The sequence below is a fragment of the Bactrocera dorsalis genome, chromosome 1 (genome assembly GCF_023373825.1).
Source record: "Bactrocera dorsalis isolate Fly_Bdor chromosome 1, ASM2337382v1, whole genome shotgun sequence".
Taxonomy (NCBI): Eukaryota; Metazoa; Arthropoda; class Insecta; order Diptera; family Tephritidae; genus Bactrocera; species Bactrocera dorsalis.
The window spans coordinates 48669702-48690799 of NC_064303.1; the positions used below are offsets into that span (position 1 = coordinate 48669702).

General features: G+C 39.5%; 1 protein-coding gene across 1 annotated transcript; it reads right to left on the minus strand.

The window, feature by feature from the left end:
- Nucleotides 1-4900: 4900 nt before the first annotated feature.
- LOC125777701 (uncharacterized) lies at nucleotides 4901-6009 on the minus strand. The gene is made up of 2 exons (XM_049452954.1): nucleotides 5794-6009; nucleotides 4901-5593 (listed from the first exon to the last, which is right to left on the minus strand). The coding sequence occupies exons 1-2, from the start codon at nucleotides 6007-6009 to the stop codon at nucleotides 4913-4915; spliced, it is 897 nt and encodes a 298-aa protein (XP_049308911.1). The 3' UTR covers nucleotides 4901-4912.
- Nucleotides 6010-21098: the final 15089 nt, after the last annotated feature.

Below are 21098 nucleotides of genomic sequence, written 5' to 3' on the forward strand. Positions count from 1 at the left end.
TACTGGCAGCCATCGCGTGCACATATAAAACTCCGCAGAATAATCACCACAAAAAAAAATGATTTTTTTTCCATGTTATTTATGTGGAAAACAGAAAATTTGAAATGGGCACCTCTTAATATTAATATTAAGAGCTCATCTTTTGAGTAACTTTTTTTTACATATTTTCGAAAGTTTTGAGCCTGTTTTTCAGTTGAAAAAAAAGGTTGCCTCAGAATGACACACCCTAATATACATATGTACATGTACACGTCATCATCTCGCTACTCTACCGCGATTATCCAGTTCGATCTCGATTGCCAGCTCCGGCAAATCATTATCTTTACAAAATCTTTATAAAACATAAAATAATTGTATAAATAATATTGTTAAAAAACCAAAGTGTATAAGTTGTTTTTTATTTGAATTAAAGCAGTAGTGTGTGCTCCACAATATATTGGATACAATTAAACATTTAAACATGCTAGTGGAAGTGATTTATCACTAAATTTAAATGCTAAATTTGGCATCTAAGTAAACACTTGGGAATATTTTTCATAACTTACATAATACTAATATTAAAAAAATCTCGCGAAATTCCCAAACCAATCGAAAATATGCAATTTCAAGAAATCACGTATTTTATGATATTTTAGATCTTATATATAAAAATGAAACCGTTTTCGTTGTCACGGCATCACGCGTGAATGGCTGAACCGATTTGGCTGATTTTTTTTTGTTGTATTTGTTATTATTAGCGGAAGGTTCTTATGTAAGAAGAAATTACGAAAGTTGCCGGAAAACCCCTAAAAACAGCCCTTTTCTTTTTCCCATACAAACGTTTTATTTTGTACATATATACATACATACATACATATGTACATATGTAAGTAAAAATGATTGTTTGTTTGTTAGTAACGCTAACGTTCGAGAACGGCGGAACCAATCTTCATGAAATCAGAAGTTGTTCGCTGTGGATCTGGAAAGGGTTAGATATAAAAAAACCATATACTTTTCATAAGGAAAAGTCGAAAAATTGGAAATTTCCAAAAAGTGACTTTTCATACAATTCTTTTTTGTTTTGTTTTTCAATATTTTGATTTGTAAATTATTTGAGTCGTTCAATTTCGGTCGCTTGCTTTTTTATTCCGGCTATATAAAAGAAAAATTATTGAAAATTATTCAGTGAACACTATATGTGTTTCAAACGAAGTGATCAATTACAGATTGAAATTTGTTACGAAGCAATGAAGACATCGCGCTAATATCGGTCGGCGTTCTTTTTGCCATCAACGTATGGCAGCCCTAGACACATGAACTACATGAGACTCCCAGGATGCGATGACATATGTGTGGTATTATGGATCGCTGTCAATCAGCAAGCGATCATCACGATAATACAGCAAGACTTTTCAAACAACAGCTACGATGTTTGATGGACTTTATCTTGAAGCAACGTATGTATATACAAGTATGGTGCAGTAAGATGCTGGATGTACTCTGTTGTCAAGAAGGAAGTGCTGGCTAGTTTCTACTTCATCTTCTTCCAAGCAGCTTCTGCATGCGGCGTCCGGTAAGATTCCCAGTCTTACAGCGTGAATGCCAATAGGGCAGTGGCCCGTCAGGAGCCCCATTATTAGTGAGAGTCTAGCCTTACTAAGGGCAAAGAGATCACCAGATCTTCTGCGATCTATCTTGGGCCAAAAGGCCTTTGCGACCGCACAAGTACCAATGCTGGACCATCGCTGACCGAACAGCCGCGAGGCCCAGCCATCCAGTAGTAGAGAACAGGAGGATGCAGGAGCACCTACCCGTTCCCATTCTACCGATAGTGATTCTAGGGTGCTTTTCCTAGCCAGCTCATCAGCCTTGCAGTTACCCACGATACCGCTGTGGCCCGGCACCCACACAAGTCTAATGATAAAAGCTCTCGCCGCCAGAGACAGTGACGCCAGACACTCTTCGACCAACCACTGTGAATGCATTCAAGGCTAGTATTGCCGCTCTGCTATCAGAGTGAATGGTCACTTCCCTGAAGGTAGACACTGTTTTGAGCAGCATATCTTCTGCTACCTTGATGGCTGCAACCTCAGCCTGGAAAATGCTACAATAGTCGGGAAGTCTGAAGCTGGATTTTATGGAGAGCTCCCGACAGTAGACCCCTCCACCAACCTTCCCCCCAAGCTTCGACCCATCCGTAAAGAAGCTTACTGCCCCTCTCCTCCAGCGACTTCTTCCCTGCCAAACCTCCCTCGTCGGTATATGTGCAGAGAAGGAGCCATCGGAGTTCGATATGGCGACTCCTTGATCCAAATGATCCGGTATGCAGTCAAAGCTTGTGAGGATGTCCGAGTGCTCAGATGCACACCCCTTTAGGAACTCGGACCCCCGGAGCCTGATAGCCACTTTTGCGGCCATACACCTTCCGGCAATATCTACCGGCGTTATGTTCAGAATAGCATTAAGTGCGATGGTTGGGATGGACCTTAATGCACCGCACATGCTGATGAGCGCAGCTCGTTGAACACTCTCAAGTTTCTTAGCAAGTGTGGTCTTCTGCAAAGCCCTCCACCACATGAAGACTCCATAGAATAATATGGGCTTAACTATGGTGTCATAGAACCAGAGTACCACCTTCGGTGAGAGACCCCACCTCTTGCCAATAGCTCCTCTACAGCAATATAAGGCAATCGATGCCTTTCTGGCTCTCTCCTCGATATTCGGCTTCCATGAAAGCTTCTTATCTAGGATGAGCCCTAAGTACTTCACTGTATCCGCCGGTTGCAAGCGGATACCTCCCAATAGCGGTAACGGCGCCTCTGGGATCTTGTACCTTCTACTAAATAAAACCATTTCTGTTTTATTAGGATTGATGGCAAGTCCACTTTCGACCGCCCATTTTGTTACAACGCTGAGATATCCCTGCGTCAATTCATACACGGTGCTTAGAAACTTTCCTTTCACCATAAGTGCTACATCGTCTGCATAGGCAATCACCTTACAGCCAAGATCCTCCAGCTTTTTGAGAAGGTCGTTAACGACTAGGATCCATAGAAGAGGAGAAAGAACCCCTCCTTGAGGGGTTCCCCTGCTAACAGTCCGCCGCGCGCTTGCGCTGCCCCATTCTGATTCGACCACTCTGTCGCACAGGAGACTGAAAATGAGGTGCTTGAGGTTCGATTCAACCCCAAGACCGTCTAGTGCAGCAACGACTGCCTCTGGCAGGACATTGTTGAAAGCTCCCTCAATATCAAGGAAAGTCCCAACCGCGAAGTCCTTACCCTTAATTGCTTCCTCAAGCCACGACACGATAGTGTGTAAGGCAGTGTCTACTGACCTTCCTTTACGATACGCATGTTGCGCTCCTGATAGATAGTCCCTCGGAATACGTCTCCTTAGATACCAGTCCATCAGCCTCGCCAAAGTTTTTAGTAAAAACGAGGAGAGACTGATGGGCCTGAAATCCTTTGCCGTGACGTGGGAGCCCCTGCCAGCCTTCGGGATGAACGTAACCCTGACTCGTCTCCAGGCCCCCGGGATGTAACCTAATCTGATGCAGTTCGCATAGATCGGTGCCAACCAGCCGCATGATACCTTAGCAGCCTGCTGCAGCTGCGCTGGTATGATGCCGTCCGGTCCCGGGGACTTGAATGGTTTGAACAAATTTATCGCCCAAGTCAAGTGACGCTCATCCAGAAGGTCGACAAAGGCCGTGCGATCAGCATTCAACGCTCCGAGAGGCACCTCCGTAGAGGACGTGTTACTAGGGAAGTGAGCATTAAGGAGCATCTGTAGTGTCTCTTCACTGCTCAGCGCCCATTTCCCATCTACATCCTTAAGGTACCCCAGGGACACAGGGTTTTTCGCGAGAATTCGCCTGAATCTAGAGGACTCGTGAAAGCCCTCCTTTTTTTCGCAGAAGCTCTTCCACGAGATCCTCTTAGCCCTTCTTAGCTCGGACTTGTATATCGAAAGTCCTGTTTTATACATCGGGTAATCATCGGGTAGGCCACTCCTACGGGCCTTGTTGAATAAGCGTCTACAGGACGCCCTAATTTCCGAGAGCTCCAAAGTCCACCATTGAGGTTTACCTCTTCCCTTCGGTGTTTTCAATGGACAGGAGCTCTCCAGTGCAGTGATGCACGCCGAGCTGAAAGCCTCGACCCACCCATCCACCACATCGGCGGTGGCCAGCGTGTCCACCCCCGGTGCGCGTGGAAGAGTTTGCCGAAGCCTTCTGCGGTAACCTTCCCAGTCCGTGTTTCGGGGGTTTCTGAACGATTTCCTAGGAGGACCTTCTCCGTCAATACTAAACCCGATATATCTATGATCCGAAAAGGAGTGGTCATCGAGAACCCTCCAGTTCGAGATCAGCGGGGCAATCCTGTGTGAGGCTAGGGTGAGATCGAGAACCTCCTCCCTGCCTGCGGTCACAAAAGTAGGAGAATTTCCCCTATTGCAGATGCAAAGATTTTCGCTAATAATAAAATCAAAAAGCGACTCACCTCTAGTGTTGGTATCCGAGCTCCCCCAGATCGAATGTCGCGAGTTGGCGTCCGAGCCGATGATGACATCAGCACCATTCCTGGACGCTTCCTCCAAGGTCCTCCTTAGTAATGCGGGAGGTGGCCCCACCTCATCGTCGTGAGGCATATACGCAGCGACAAGCCAGATATTCCCGGTGTCGCACTCTAGCTTTGCTGTAACTACGTCAGCGTTGCTGAAATTAGGTAAAAGAAATACCGTTAGTTCGTTTCTGACCAGCATTCTATTTCTACCTGCATCCTTGGCCGCCAGCAGCTTGTGACTCTTCGTCCTTAGTCCAGATATTCCGTTGCTAGTTAGCCACGGTTCCTGGATCAGGACCACATCGGCTTCGTCTTGCTCCAGACGAAGCAGTAGATTGGCGGAAGCCGCCTTTGCATGATGGAGGTTAATCTGGAGGAATCTCATCCTTCAGACTATCCTCTAGAAGCGCCAGTTCAGCGCTTAGGTCATGATCGACCCTCACCTCCTCAAACAATTGTTCGAGGCTGAAAACGGAGTCGCCGATCGACGATCCGCCTCCAGTACTCTCCACGTCCGAGAGGCTTGGGTCGCTTTCCGTGGTCGTTTGACCATCGCTAACGCCTTCTCCCTTCTCCCCCGCATCTGCAGCTTGAGCGCCATCAGCCCTGGCATCCGTTGGGAGTACCTTCAGTACCACCATTTCGAACCCATAGCTGATGGCTCCCTTGGTTCTGCTGAGAGGACCGATGGACTCCGCGTTAAGCATTATCAGCGCTTGCCGATATGGTTCATTGGTTCTCTCCAGCCTTAAAACCCTCCAGTCGTGCGCGGGGAGTGTGGGGTTGCAGTACCTGAGGATTTCCTCTATCTCCTTCGCAGTGGACGGTTCGGCCGGTAACCAGACGCGAGCCCTAGGGCGAAGAGGAAGATCCTCTTTGTCCACGGCCTCCAGTCTGGCCCCCTTCCAAACCTCCCCCACCAGAGAGACTGCCTTCTTGTATAAGATGGCCGATCTTTCATCGGCGCACCTAGTCAGCTTGTGCAGCCCATGATGCCAGCCGGCACTAACGCATTTTGGGGGTGGCCCAGGGTTTTCTTGACCACCCTAAGGAAGACCGAAGAGATAGCCGCCGCTACTCTCTTCCACTCTTCATGGGAGATAGCCCCGTCCTCCCTGCTGCGGTTGAGAACGCCAAGTATCCTAGCATCAGCACCTTTAGCAATCTCGCTGAAGGTTGGCGCCGCCCCCGTTCTCGGTTTTTTGCCAAGAGAGGTTTCTCCCTCGTGCGACCTTTGCCGCTTAACCGCTGTTTCGTGTCTATTCGCTTCGAGTCGTGACCCATCGGTCTCGCTCTCGCTTAACACCTTCTTGGCCCACTCCAGCGTGTTAGCATGCTGCTCAGATACCTGACCAGCATGCTCACCACCGTAGCGTTCCACTATTTTTGCCGCTAATCGACGGTCCGACTTCAGCTTCCTAGCTAAAGCCCCTTTGCTAAAGCCCCCTGTGGACCCCTTCATAACTCTAGCAGAGGAACTTCTGCAGAAGGCAATACGTTCAGAGCCGACCAGCGTAAAGAAGGAGTCGTCTCAACTTTCACCTACCACGCCAACTTAATGACGACGGGGGGGGGAACGTACTCTGAGGCCTGCCAAGGTTTTAACGGGACGGAGACAGTTCCGACATTAGCCCGACAGCCATTTCTGATGGGTGTCACCCCATCATACTCAGGTGCCAGAATGCCGTCACCACCAGCCCAGGGTTCTAACAGATCCAGATAAGTTTCCTATTCTAAAAACCAGTTCGATGCCAGAAAAGTCGTCAAGGGAGTTGTAAGGCCGTGAAGGCCGCAGGCCATTTGGCGTTACCCAGGATGCACCAGCGTGGAGGCGACCTGCACTACATCCCCATGGTGGTTACACCAGATCAAATTGATGAAATCATTTCTGCGGAAATTTCTCATGCAGAGAAAGATCCATTATTCTACGAAGTGAAGAAAACCAATATGGTGCATGGACCTTGCGAACACCACAATCCCACTTGCAATAAATGCACGAAACACTATCCACGTGCTTTTCTTTCGGAAACGCAAACTGGAAATGATGGATATCCATTCTATCGTCGTAGCTCATCAAACGACAATGGCAGGACATTTACCATTCAACTTAGAGTAGTGAATATCGAAGTTGACAACATATGGATCGTACCATATTCGCCACTATTGTGTAATTCACATTCAAAACTCATGCCAATGTTTGATATTGCAGTTTGGTGAAATCGACTTTTCCGACTGTTGTGCGTTTCGCAGTTCATTTGGAGAATGGCTAAAGAGTGTTTTTCAACCCAGAGAATACAGTACAGCCAGCGGAAACACTTCCAACAACAAAATTTACATTGACGAGTTTTTCTTCAACTTGCGTCAGCGATTCGTTTGTGAGAACATTGCTCTATTTGGAAATGCCTTGATATTATGCTCGGAATGCATCGCCGAAGAAATAGGTACGGAGAAAGCAAGGCCAACCAATAGATTGACATCCAGGTGTGTTCTCAACTAATTCCTTAGGACGAATTTACATAATCCACCCGAAAAACTACGATTGCTAATACCTTCGGTTGCTATTAATAAATGTACGTCGTTCAGTTTTATTTGAGTCATTGCGCACACTTTTCGCGATGGTCATTTCGACATATCAGCCTTCAAATCCGCGTCAATTATGGAACACGAACAAAAGTATATTGCCGAAGACTTTTTACATCGTATTCGTTAAGAATTGGAAATAGGCAAATTTCGGTTCCAGTGGTTTGATATCAATTCCACCTCCCTTTTGTCAATTCACTTCAACGAAATATGAGCTCATCACGAATGTTTATGCCAAATTGGCCAAATTATCGTAACATCTTCTCTGTATATTTACGCACCGGAATAGAAACCAAAAAATGTTGCTTACCAAACTGCGTAACATTGAAAAAAATTTAGAAAAATCGAAAATAAATGATTTTTAGCACAACGTAAATTCAACTTTTTTTTCATTTCAAAACACATAATTACACGAAGTACAACGCATGAGTTGTCACGGCATCACTCGTGAATGGCTGAACCGATTTGACTGATTTTTTTTTTGGAGTTTTCTAATACTCTGTACAAGGTTCCTATGGAAAAAAATATTAAGAAAATCTCTCAGAAAGATTGAAAAATATATGTATGTACATTTCATCTTATATATAAAAATGAATCGCAAAATGTGTTGGTAAACGCATAACTCAAAAACGCCTGGACAAATCTTGCCAATTCTTTTTTTAAAATGTTCGTTGAGGCTCAAGGATGGCAAGAAAACCCCGAATAATTGCCGAAAAAACTCCTAAAAACAGCCCTTTTCTTTTTCCCATACAAACGAATGATTGTTTGTTATTAGTAACGCTAAGGGAACGACTGAACCAATCTTGATGAAATTTTCAGAGAATGTTCTGTGTGGATCGGGGAAGGTTTAGAAATAAAAAAACCTGTATGCTTTTCCTGAGGAAAAGTCGGAAAATTGGATTATTCCAAAAAGTTAATTTTTTCCATACAAATTTTTTTTGTTTTGTTTTTCAATTATTTGAATCGTTCAAATTTGTCGTTTGCTTCAAAAATTTTTTGAAATTATTCAGTGAAAATGTTATGTGTGTTGCACACAAAGTGATCAATTACAGATTTAAATTTGTAATATCGGTCGGTGTTCTTTTTGGCATCCACATAAGTACATTAGCAGCGCAAGGCATTTGACCGAGTACTCCCAAGATGCGATGACATACGTGAGGTATTATGGATCGCGGTCAATCAGCAAGCGATCGTCACGATGTCGCATCAATACTTTTCAAGCAACAACTTCGATGGACTTTATCTAGAAGCAACGTATATATGTTGCGATTAGATACTAGATGTACTCTGTTGAGTGGCAGAAGAGAGGTTTGCCCCACGCACACATTCTGACTATAAATCCACCAAACACTATCCACGTGCTTTTCTTTCGGAAAAACAAACAAGAAATGATGGCTGTACTGTACTGTTCTTTATCGGCGTTGCTCACTACACGACAATGGCAGAACACTCAACTTTCAATTTAGAAGTGTGAATATCGAAGTTGACAACACACAGATCGTAATATATTCACTATTATTGTCTAATTCATATTCAAAGCGCATATCAATGTTGAGTATTGCAGTTTGGTGTAATCAATAAAATACGTTTGTAAGTACATCACCAAAGGAAGCAACATGGCGGTTATTGGTCTTGAACGATACGGTTGATACGTGAACTGCACTAAAGCACTTTGTAGCGCTTTCCGACTGTTGTGCGTCTCGCAGTTAATTTGGAGAATGGTCAAAGAGTATATTTCAACCCAGGGAATACAGTACAGCCAATGGAAACACCGCCAGCAACAAAATCAATATTTACGCTCAACTTTCGTCAGTAATCCGTTTGCGAGGACTTTCGGAAATACCTCGATATTATGCATGGAATGCATCGTTGAAGAAATAATTACGCAGAAAGCAAGGCCAACCAGTAAATGGACATCCAGGTGTGTTATCAATTAATGCATTAAGATGAATTTACACAATCCACCCGAAAAACGACGATTGTTTCTACCTTCGGTTGCTATTGATAAATGTACGCGGTTCAACTTCATATGAGTCATTGCGTACTGTGAATGATACGGTGTGTGCAACTTTTTGAGAAGCAAGGCAGCAATTAAAATTGCTGGAAAATGATAATCACTGGAATGAAAATGACGTTCGCACACTTTTCACGATAATCATTTCGACATATCAGCCTCCAAATCCGCGTCTATTATGGGATACGAACAAAAATGACATTGCCGAAGACATTTTACATCTGAAAATTGAATATGGATAAATTCCGGTTGATACTTCCGTTGGTTTGATATCAATTTCATCTGCCGTTTATCGAAAGATGAACTCATCACGAATTGTTTAGACTTAAACTGGAAGATTCAAAGTCAAATTCCGGGAGAATTGCGCTCATACAAATCGATCGATCGTCTTGACAATGAAGACGACGCCGTGAATTATCCAGTGGAGTATCTAAATTCTTTGGAGGGGCTATGTATGCCACCGCATCATTTGCGTCTCCAAGTTGAATCTGTCGTTATTATGCTTCGCAATCTACAACCGCCGAAACTGTGTAATGGAACCCAACTGTTTGTGACGCAGCTATCGAATACAAGGGGGCAGAATACTTGATTCTACGAATTTGTTTGAGTTCTCACGATTTGCCATTTCAGTTCAAACGGATTCCGTTTCCAGTAAAAATAGCATTTGAGATGACAATCATCAGGACACAAGGATAGTCGCTAGAAGTGTATGGCATATATTTTAAGCTGCTATGTTTTTCACACGGCCGAATATACGTAGCGTGCTTACGAGTTGGAAAACTATCTTCTCTGTACATTTACGCACCGCAACAGAAATCAAAAAATGTTGTTTATCAAGCTGCGTTACATTGAAAATAAAAGAAATGATAAATTTAATTTTCATTTCATTTCAAAACACATATGTAATTTCACGCAGGAAAACGGCTGCGGGGTCAGCTAGTAAGTATATAAATTAACTCAAAATAATAGTGAATCGGGGACAATCATTTTAGGAAGGGGGGAGTCCTCCGCAAATCAACCTTACCATAACTTTAAATAAAATTGAATCTTTGCATTTTGCAAATACACAGTCTCATAATTAACGTTTTTGATTGTTTTAGAATCCAATATGCTTTTTCCGTTCTGAATCTAATAATCCATTCTTATCAAAACAATATCGCTTGCCCTCACAAAAAGGCATAACAATAATAATTATAATTGTAAAGAAAACAGAACGCTTAGCGTTTTGCCGAAATATGCTGAAACAGCTAACATTGTAATCGCGCCGCAGAATACCTCATAAACATTATAACGAGTTGTTTTAAAAATGGAAGGCTGATTTATGATACGAGTACCCTTGAGTACCGCAAGGGTCAGTATTAGGCCCGGTATTATTGAACCTCATGCATGGCGCGGTGCTAAGAAGGCAGCAACCAAAAGATGTGAAACTAATAGAATATGTGGACGATCTCATGGTGGTAGCAGTGGCAAAACAACTAGTCGACCTAAGAAACAAAGTACTGAGTGCATAAATGATTACGGTACTGGTTCTCTTCTGGGAGTCTGGAACTGGTAGAACAAAAAACTAAAGTTTTACTCATAAACACCAGGAAGGTAGAAGAACAAATAGAGCTCACTATAGAGAAGTGCGAGATTACTTCACAGCCGCAGCTGAAAGCAACTAAAATTTATAATGCTCTATCAAGAATGATGACCAATGCAGGCTGTGTGCATTCCAGCCGCTGATTCTTAATAGCGAAAGCAATGAGTTCCGTAATACTGTACGCAGCAATAGTATGGATACAGGCAATGAACATAAAAGCTTATGGTAAACAAATAATTGCAGTTCACAGTGCTTTCTGCGATTTGAGTAATAAGTGCTTTCCGGATTATATCAACCGTCGCTGCTGAAGAATTATCCAGTATACCACACATTGACATCCAGGGAGATGAACTCGAGCGATTATATCAGCTATCAGCGTCTATAAGAGTATCGGTAAGGACAGAGGAGAGAAATAAGAGCGCTAAAATGTGGCAGGAGCGGTGGAATTCCTTATCCAAAGGGCGCTAGACACATCGACCGAAATACATGCGTGATTTAGAAGTTAACTTTTCAGATTCCATAATGACATTAGCTGTCCGACGTGTACAAGGTATATAGAAGACTCTGAACATGTACTATTTTATTATCCTCAAATACAATGGAAGACCTAAAAGCCACACTCGGTGGTAGTTTTACCGTCGATAATTTAACGACACTCATGGACACTTTTAAATGGAAAGCTGTCGGCGAAGCGACAGCAGCCATAATGACAAAACTAAGATTTTTTCAAGAGATTAGGCGACCGTCAGTCCGCACAATAGAGGACACTTTAATGTCCTGTCCCTCCCACGAAGTAATACTTAATTGATGGTTACGTGAGAGAGTCTTGAGTTGGGAGTAGGTTAGGTTTAGCGGATTAAAATTCCGCACTTGGGCTTTCGATGCTGCCTCCTGCTATAAAAAAACAAAATATAAAATTTGAGACAAATTCTTTTGTTTATCCATTGTTACAATCGCAACGCACTACCGAGGTGTACCAACTTAAGCAGCTGCTGTAAACAAAATGGTGCCATATTTGGCATAGTAATTAAGGACAGTCCTACCAACTTAGCAAAATATATTTTTTTTATATCATTTACGCGGGAGTTTAATTACAACTTCCCGGTGCTTTTTTGTCACAATGTGCAAAGCTAATGATTGTGTTACGGCAATAAGAATTTGAAGGACAAGGTAAGTAGTTGCAAATGAAAAAATGTAACAGAGAAAAAAATAAAAAATACTATAAATTGAAGAAATTTAAAATTCATCTTGAAGATCCACTACAACGAAAAAATATGGCCTTTATAAGCGGCGTTATTCTGGCTGAGATGACAAAGGATCGCGATGGTTTTTGGATGTGTGTGTGTAACTAGAAAATTAAGAGAAGTATTACAGATACTTACAAAGAGCTAACAGTAGTAGGAAAGTCCAAAAATTAATATTGTGACTGTTTAAAAGTTATACCTGCGTTTATATAACTTGTAAAGTTATGTACATTTATGTTAAAAATGCTAAGCTATCTTTAATAACTTTGAAACAGTCTACATATATTAACAACCCGTATTTATAAAATTAAATTAATAGCACTTTACACTTTTATTTTACCAAAGTAAATTCACTTTATACTTTTAAATCTAAAGCACAGTAAATTCTGCTTCTGTCGATGTCACTTTTCGAACTGATTCTGCGAGGACACAGAGCTTCTTTACTCTAAAAGTACCTAACAGTTCCTGCCTGTCTTCTCTTTGTTCGCAGAATACGATCAAGCTTCACTTAGTGACAGTTTCTCTATTCTTGCTACCATGCTTAGTTGCGCATTTTCAATCCAAAGTACCGAAATATATGCCACCTATACATCGCCTATTTCAAATGACGCTCTGGCATACATACATATACAGTTGACTACAAAATACATATATTAGCGCTCCGACATATCCTTAAATATGTATACATATAAGGTATTAATTAATTTTAACAATTAGTTTAAGTAAATATGTTTTTACAATTAAATAAAGCAAAATTATATAAAAAATACTGAATTTTGTTTCAAATAATTGATATTGGTTATGGTAAAACGGTAACCAATACGCTAATCTATGAATTTCAAAGAAGTGACAAAAGTGTAATAAATTGGGGTATTCAGACCAACTTTGTTAATTCGTTAGTTATTGCTCGGTCGTTTTTTACGTGCGTTTTGTTTTTGTAAAATTAACAGATTACCGTTTTTCGTCTTGATATCATCGCTGTTTGGTTTGCGTTGTTGCCTCAAAAGTTAGCTTGATTCATTTTGGAATTAAATTTACACCCACTTCTGAGGTGGAGCAAAAAATATGTTCACAGTTAAGTGTTTTAACGAAGTACCAACCAACAAATTACCAGAATAAAATAACATATCGAGGTTATATATATGCCTGTTAATACTAACAAATAGGTAACAAACTGCTAACCAAAATAATAAGACTAACAGAAATTTGGGTTACAACTATTTTTGTTACGTCTAACACATAGGTTAAGTGTAAGCTATTCACTAACAAAAGTATTTGTTACCTTTAAAGTAGCCATACACGACATACATCTTGTTCGGTCTGTATGAAATCGTTTCGTCATACACGACATACAAATCCATTTTGCTTTTGATCTTTCAACAAGGAATATGTGCGACCAGTAAACGGAAAACTGTTTGTCTGCGATCTTTCCTCTTCGAGATTTTGTCCGCGATCTTTTCTCTTCGAGATTTTGTGTGCATCTTCGTTCGTAAGAAATCAAACATTTTCGCCAACATAAGTAGATCGGTATGCGCACAAGCCCATACACGAGTAATAGCAGAAACAGCGAGAAAACTCCACCCTTCCTCAGTTGCCGTTCGTAGAATGCAAAATGTGTCAAAAGTTTGTTTGTTTTCATTTGAACAATGTTGCCATTGCTCAATATGCATGGTAGGGATGGGTAATTTTTTAGCCTGCAAAGATATCAAAGTGCGAACGAGGGCTAGGTAAAGGGAATATCGTTTTACGGAAGGAAGGGCATGAAAAGTTGCGAAAAAATAAATTATATTCCTGCAAAACTTGATTTTAATCGCAGAGTGGCTGCGGTGATACTGACTTTGTACACAAATTAAATAACGAAAATTTACTTCATTTCGGTATTTTACGGTTGTGTGAACAAAAATAGATAGAAATATACAGGGGTGTTGTGAAATCTGATAGTTGTCGGAATCAAAATTGAAACCGATCAAAAAAAGCAGTAGGTGTAATGAAAACAGACATTATTGGTTTGATATTCGAAACAGAATTTGTATCGGTTTTGGATGTCACGGAAACCAATTTTATCAGTTTTGCTGTCAGAAACAAAACAAGAAGATAGTCGCACACAGATTTGAAATGTAAGTTAAGAAATCAAGTTATTTTATTGTTACGAATTGATTTATCTTTATTTCTATAGGAGAAAACATAAGAATAGAATGAAACTATATGTCTTAATTATTGAGTTTTGGAAAAAATACGGATATTTAAGGAGGGAGCCTGCTTTAGAGGCTTAAAAAATCGATTTTTTTGATGTTTTTTTTGGAGGGAAAGAAATAATTGATTAAAGGGAAATTTCTAGTAATCCAGTCATTATAGTAAGTTCACCTCGGAATTCGATATACCCATTTATATGTCTGTAAATACTTGTATATTGACACCCTAAAGTTGTCTGAAAACCTACATATGGTAGGGTATACCTACCAATATACAAGTATTTACAGATATATAAATGGGTATATCGAATTCCGAGATTCTTACCTAATTTAAGCTTAAATGACTGGATTATAGGGTTTATAGTTATCAACAAAAGAAATGTTACTTTATGTTGTTTAAACATATGTTCAAACTTAACTTTATATTTAAGTTTAAATAGAAGATAATTTAATGCCAAAGATAATAAACTTTGCCACAATTCCATACGTTTAGTTTTTTTTCAATCCTGCTCGCCAATTAAAAAAAATTATAAAATTGAAAAACCCAGTCAAAGTTTTCGCTTTCTGCCCAAGCGCTCATATTTGTATCTGCCAGACGCTCGGTCACTGTTTCCCTTCTAGCTTCGAGAATATTTTGAATTCCCTTAACTTTAGGGACATATTCTTAGACAATTTTTAAAGAGATCCATTGTTTTTTGCTTAACAATTCAATTTTTTGAAGCTTCTAAAACAGGCGTAGTAACTTAACACCCAAATGCGTCTTTATTCATTCGATAAATATCATCTCTTAAAATCTTTCTTTAATTCGGAACTCATTAAAAACTTTAATAGAATTGCTTCCAAATGTATTCATTTGCAAGTTTTGTCACATTAGTAAACAGCTGGTTCGAATATTGGTTTTGCGTATGTTCGAAAAGACGAAAATCCATCAGATTCTGTGACACCATTGATAATCAGAATTGGTTTGCAATTCTGACAGCTAAGCGATTCTGTCTTGGATTCCACAACACCCCTGATATTGCAAGTTTTACAGCCATGGCCGTCTGTCTGTCCGTCCGTCCGTCTGCCTGTATATATACGAACTAGTCCCTCAGTTTTTAAAATATCGTTTTGAAAATTTTCAAACGTTATTTTCTCTGCTCATTTGTCGGAACTTTCGATATCGCACTATAACATTTAGCTGCCATACAAACTGAACGATCGAAATCAAGTTCTTGTATGGAAAACTTTCACATTTGACAATGTATCTTCACCAAAGTTGACACAGGTTATTTTCTAGGGCAACAATGTAATCTCCGAAGAAATTGTTTAGATCGGTTAACTATGGCATATAGCTGCCATACAAACTGAACGATCGAAAAAAAGTTCTTGTATGGAAAACGAAATGTAATACGAAGTGTGTTCAAAAAGTATCGCTAATTTTGTGTTTTTTTCAAAAATTATTTATTTATTCATGAATATCTATTTTGTCCCCTTCAAAGTAATCCCCATGAGATATTATACATATGTGCCAACGGTTTTTCCACTCTTCGAAGCACTTCAAAAAATCATTTTTTTTATCTTCTTCAGCTCCTCCTTCGATGCCGTCTTTATCTCGTCAAGAGAAGCGTAACCTTCGTCTTCATCCTCTTCAGTTTAGGGAACAAGAAAAAGTCACAGGGGGCCAGATCTGGGGAATACGGTGGCTGCGGCATCATTAGTGTGTTGTTTTTGGCCAAAAAGTCGCGCACAAGCAACATAGTGTGAGCAGGGGCGTTATCGTGGTGCAAAAGCCAATTTTTGTTCTTCCACAAATCCGGGCGTTTCTGGCGGATTGCTTCGCGCAAATTGCGCATAACTTGCAGGTAATATTCCTTATTGACCGTTCTTCCCTGTGGCAAGAACTCATGATGCACCACGCCCCTGCAATCGAAGAAAACTGTCAGTTACGATTCGCGATACTTTTTGAACACACTTCATATACGAAGAAATTGTTCAGATCGGCTTACTATATACAAACCTAACGATCGGAATCTAGTGCTGGTATGGAAAACTTTTTCCATTTGACGTAGTACCTTTATGAAATTTGGTATGAGTTGTTGTTCAAAGAAATAATGTTATATCGGAAGAAATTGTTCAGATCGGCTCACTATAGCATATAGCTAGCATACAAACCGAACGATCGGAATCAAAGGCTTGTATGGAAAGCCTTCGCATTTGATGTGGTATCTTCACGAAATTTGACATGGATTACTGCTTAAGGTAATAATATAATCTCCCAAAAAATTGTTCAGATCGGATTACTATAGCATACAGCTTTCATACAAACTGACCGATCGAAATCAAGTTCTTACATGGAAAACTTTTGCATTTGACAATGTATATTCACAAAAGTTGGCACAGATTATTTTCTAAGCTAAGAATGTAATCTCCGAAGAAATTGTTCAGATCGGCTTACTATAGCGTATAGCTGCCATACAAACTGAACGATTGGAAAACAGTTCTTGTATGGAAAACTTTTGCATTTGATAAGATATATTCACGAAATTTAGTATAGATTATTTTCTAAAGCAATAATGTAATCTCCGAAGAAATTGTTCAGATCGGTTAACTATAGCATATAGCTGCCATACAAGCTGAACGATCGGAAAAAAGTTCTTGTAAAGAAAAATTTTGCATTTGATAAGATATTTTCACAAAATTCAGTATAGAATATTTTCTAAGGCAACGAGGTAATCTCCGAAAAAATTTTTCAGATCGGATTACTATAGCATATAGCTTCCATATAAACTGAACACATAGTTACTAAAAGATATGTACCTGTGAAAGGTATATTAGCTCCGGTGCAGCCGAAGTTAATGTTTTTTCTTGTTTTTATTTACCTTTCTATGGAGGAAAATTCTAATCACTGTAAGGAAAAAATTATATAAATTACACTCGTATCTGAAAACAATTTTATATTAATAAGATGCACAATACCATATGGTTGTTCTTATTTTGTTCACACCACTGTATATGTGATGGAACAGTTAATAGTGGTGATACCAGTTATAAAAATTCACTTTTCACAATTGGGAATTCTTTTCTTAAGTTGTAAGCTTTTATACCAGTGGTTCCCAAACTTATTTTGTCTACCGCCCACTTTGAGAATAAATATTTTTTTTAGCGCCCCCATTTTTTCACCACTAAAACTTCAAATTAATTATTGTGACCTATATATGTATATTAACGGAGAATTCTAAACGAAACTTTTACTATAACCAGCAACTTGAAACCTGAGTGCGGTAGGTAACATACAACGGCGTTTAGGTCTCAAGTTAACTCTTACGGGCTCCACCTGCCAATAAGAATGATTATTGAAACACAACTTTATAGTATTAAAACAGAGAATCTTTTATTAAAAATAAAACTAAAATAATCGGTCCATATATAAAAATTAATGTGAAGGATGAATCTGATGCTGTTTAATAAGTTTGTTAATATTTTCCAATTTACTTAAGAACAGTCGCAAGTCGCCACATTCGGTAACAAGCAAACTATTTCTATTTTTAGTAAGCAGTGTTGTCACAGCACTAAATCCACGTTCACACAAATATGACGATGGGAATGCTATCAAGAATCGTTGAACGATTGACCATAATCCAGGGTACAATTGCGAGATCGGTTTTTGTAGCCAAAATTCTTGGTAACCATTTTTGAACTTGATTTTTATTTCCTCGTTTGTTGTCAATTCTATAAGCTCTTCTTCCAGCTGAAGTGGCATTGCTGTGTTGATATTTGAAAATGGATCCAACACCCAGTCTGGTATTTCCAAGTTCAAAATGTCCTGGTATCGTTCGGTGAAGTCAATGTGGAGGTTTTCCAAATGTTGGCAGTAGGCAAACAATTCGTCGTTACTGCATGATACTGATAAATCCGGAAAATTGTGAAACTCACGTCTGCCCAGATTTTTTTTTGTGTAGAAGCAGTTTGGCTGCGAAAGCAGCAACGACGATTTTTGTTTTCATTAAATTTAGTTTATCGCCTTGCAGTTGGAGATTCATGTCGTTGAACAATTTATACAGGTCTGTCATGTAAGCTATATCATTCTTTGATGTTATGAGCTTGTCTTGAAATTCTGTATCTTTAGTTTCCAAGAACTCTATAACAGAGTCAAACAGGTTGTAGAATCGAGTCAGACAATTGCCTCTTGAAAGCCAACGAACTTCAGAATGAAAGAACAAACGATTGAAATCCTCGTCATTAGTAACACAGAGCTGATGAAATAATCTATCATTCAAAGAGCTGTTGCGGATTTTATTGACTGCTTTGATGACATATTGAAGTGATTGAAATAGTTTTTCACTTAAGTTTCTGGCAACTAAATGTTGTCTATGAATAACGCAATGTACACCAAGGACATCTGGAATTTTGTTTTTTAAGTGCGCTATTAAGCCTTTATGGCACCCTATCATAGCCGGAGCGCCATCCGTAGCAATTGAAATAATATTTTTCAAAGGAATCTCTTTCTCATCGTAAAACTTTTCCAATATATTGAATATGGTTTCGCCTTTTGTATCGGTCTCTAAATTTGTAGCAAATAATAGTTCTTCACATATTTTCTCATCTTTAATAAATCTCACGTAAGACAACAACAATGCTTCATTAGTTGGTAAAGTGGACTCATCGAGCTGAATTGAGAATTGGCTTGTCCTCAGGTGATCGCACAATGATTCTTCAATGTTTTCAGCCATTTCATCAAATCGTCTTTTTCGGATAATATCTGCGGCCGGTTTATGAAGCACGGTAGTTATTACTTCATTTATTGCTGGCAATGTTAACTCTTCTCCGATGTTATGTGGTTTGCCTTTTTAAGCAATTAACAAAGAGATATGGTACGAAGCGCGAAGTCCGTCGTCATCTTGCTTAGCAGCCACCGAAAATAGTTTTGCTACACTTGGCTTATGCTTCTTCTCTAGGTCTTGAAAATATGCTACATTCTTGTCTCTCTTATCTGGATGCATTTATTCAAATGATCTTGCAGTGTTGAAGGCTTCATTGCTTCATTCGAAAATGTTTTTAGACATAGAAGACACAAAGGCGAGGCTGGGTTTGTGGGATTTTCAATGAATCCGAATTTAATGTATTCGGCACAGTATTGCCGTCTCTTCTTTTTTACTTCCGACATTGTTTTGCTTTGAGAAATACGTTTAACATCGAGAGTAGTGTAAAGGAGGCGTAAGTAATGCTCATCTATTGCGCGCAAAACCACAAATGAATGTAAAATAAATATTACATTGTTTATATAGGAATGCTTAAGCACAATTATTATATTGTAGTCCAAAAATATGAATTCTTATTTTTCGTAAAAAATGATCTTTCTACTTTTCGTATTTTCCTCAGAAATACATTTGTAAGAAAGATTGATAAAGATCCTTTTTTTATTTTCCACATAAAAGATTTAAGGAGTTCAAAACGTGCGCTACATCAGCTACCTACCCGACGTCATTTCGCAAGTGATAAAATAAATTTTTCAAGAGCTCAAAGCATGCGCTACATCAGCTCGAACCTACCTACCCTACACCTTTGCGCAAATGATTATATTGTAGTATAATAGCAAATGCCCACATACAGATTTGGCAACGGCAATAGCAATACGTTTGACAGTTAGTATTCTATAAATTCTATCCTGTCGAGATGCCCCGTTATGAAACGGGTCGCTCCGTTTTTCATTTTTTCTATATTCAATAAAATAGGACAGAATATATGAACTACGCGGAGAGAACTATAGAACCGAGTTTGAGAAATCTTTTAATTCATATAAGTTGATGTTCTCAAGTTATTATTGAGAGTCGAGAGCTCATGTAGTCGTTGTCTAAGAGGCCTCCTAGCTAAATAAAATTACAAATAACCCCCCAGGCCTATACACAACGCCCCATTTTCTTTCTGGGTCTCTTACCGCCCCCCTTGACACCTGTAGCGCCCACAAGGGGGCGTTATCGCCCACTTTGGGAAACACGGTTTTATACGTTCGTAGTTCAGTTTTATATATGTACATATGTATAAAAAAAATAAAAGATGGTTGTAAACATAATATATGTATATTTTAAAATTATGTTAGAAAATATATGAGTTGCGAGATTTTTCCGTTTGATTGTTTTACAAAAATATTCAAAGAAGTGTGAGTTTATTATCTCTTAGTGTTTTGTTAAATTTTAGAGATATAAGTTGTGATGTAAAATACTAATTCACATTTTAGAATGGGAACACATATTTTCAAAAAAATAAAATTTTGTATTCATAAAGTAAAACTATACATAAGTACACGGTATGGCATTATTAATTGAAAGTGTCTAAGCACAAAAATAGAAAACAAATGCAAATAAGTGCATGCTGAGCGCTCATTTGTGCATATGTGTTCGAAGAAACAGTGTTCATAAACTGAAGTTATTGTAATTTAAATCTGCAGAAAATGTTATCAGCTAGTGAAAACAGTGTCCAATCCAATTTAAAAAGAGAATTTAATACATGAATTTAATGCGGAATGTGGGGCAAAGTATTTATATCAGGAAAACTCTGGCAGCATACAATGTATATTATATAAACTTTTTATTAGTTGTCTTCTTCTTCTTCTTAATTGGCGTAGACACCGCTTACGCGATTATAGCCGAGTTAACAACCGCACGCCAGTCGTTTCTTCTTTTCGCAACGTGGCGCCAATTGGATATTCCAAGCGAAGCCAGGTCCTTCTCCACTTGGTCCTTCCAACGGAGTGGAGGTCTTCCTCTTCCTCTGCTTCCCGCGGCAGGTATTGCGTCGAATACTTTCAGAGCTGGAGTGTTTTCGTCCATTCGGACAACATGACCTAGCCAGCGTAGCCGCTGTCTTTTAATTCGCTGAAATGTGTTAATGTCGTCGTATATCTCGTACAGCTCATCGTTCCATCGAATGCGATATTTGCCGTGGCCAACGCGCAAAGGA

Excerpts from the sequence above, each read along its gene's own strand:
- LOC125777701 (XM_049452954.1), bottom strand. The coding sequence starts at position 6,009 with ATGAAGGGGTCCACAGGGGGCTTTAGCAAAGGGGCTTTAGCTAGGAAG. Across the intron at positions 5,594-5,793 it reads CGAATAGACACGAAACAGCG|GGTGGTCAAGAAAACCCTGG; the intron begins GTTAAGCGGCAA and ends GGTCTTCCTTAG.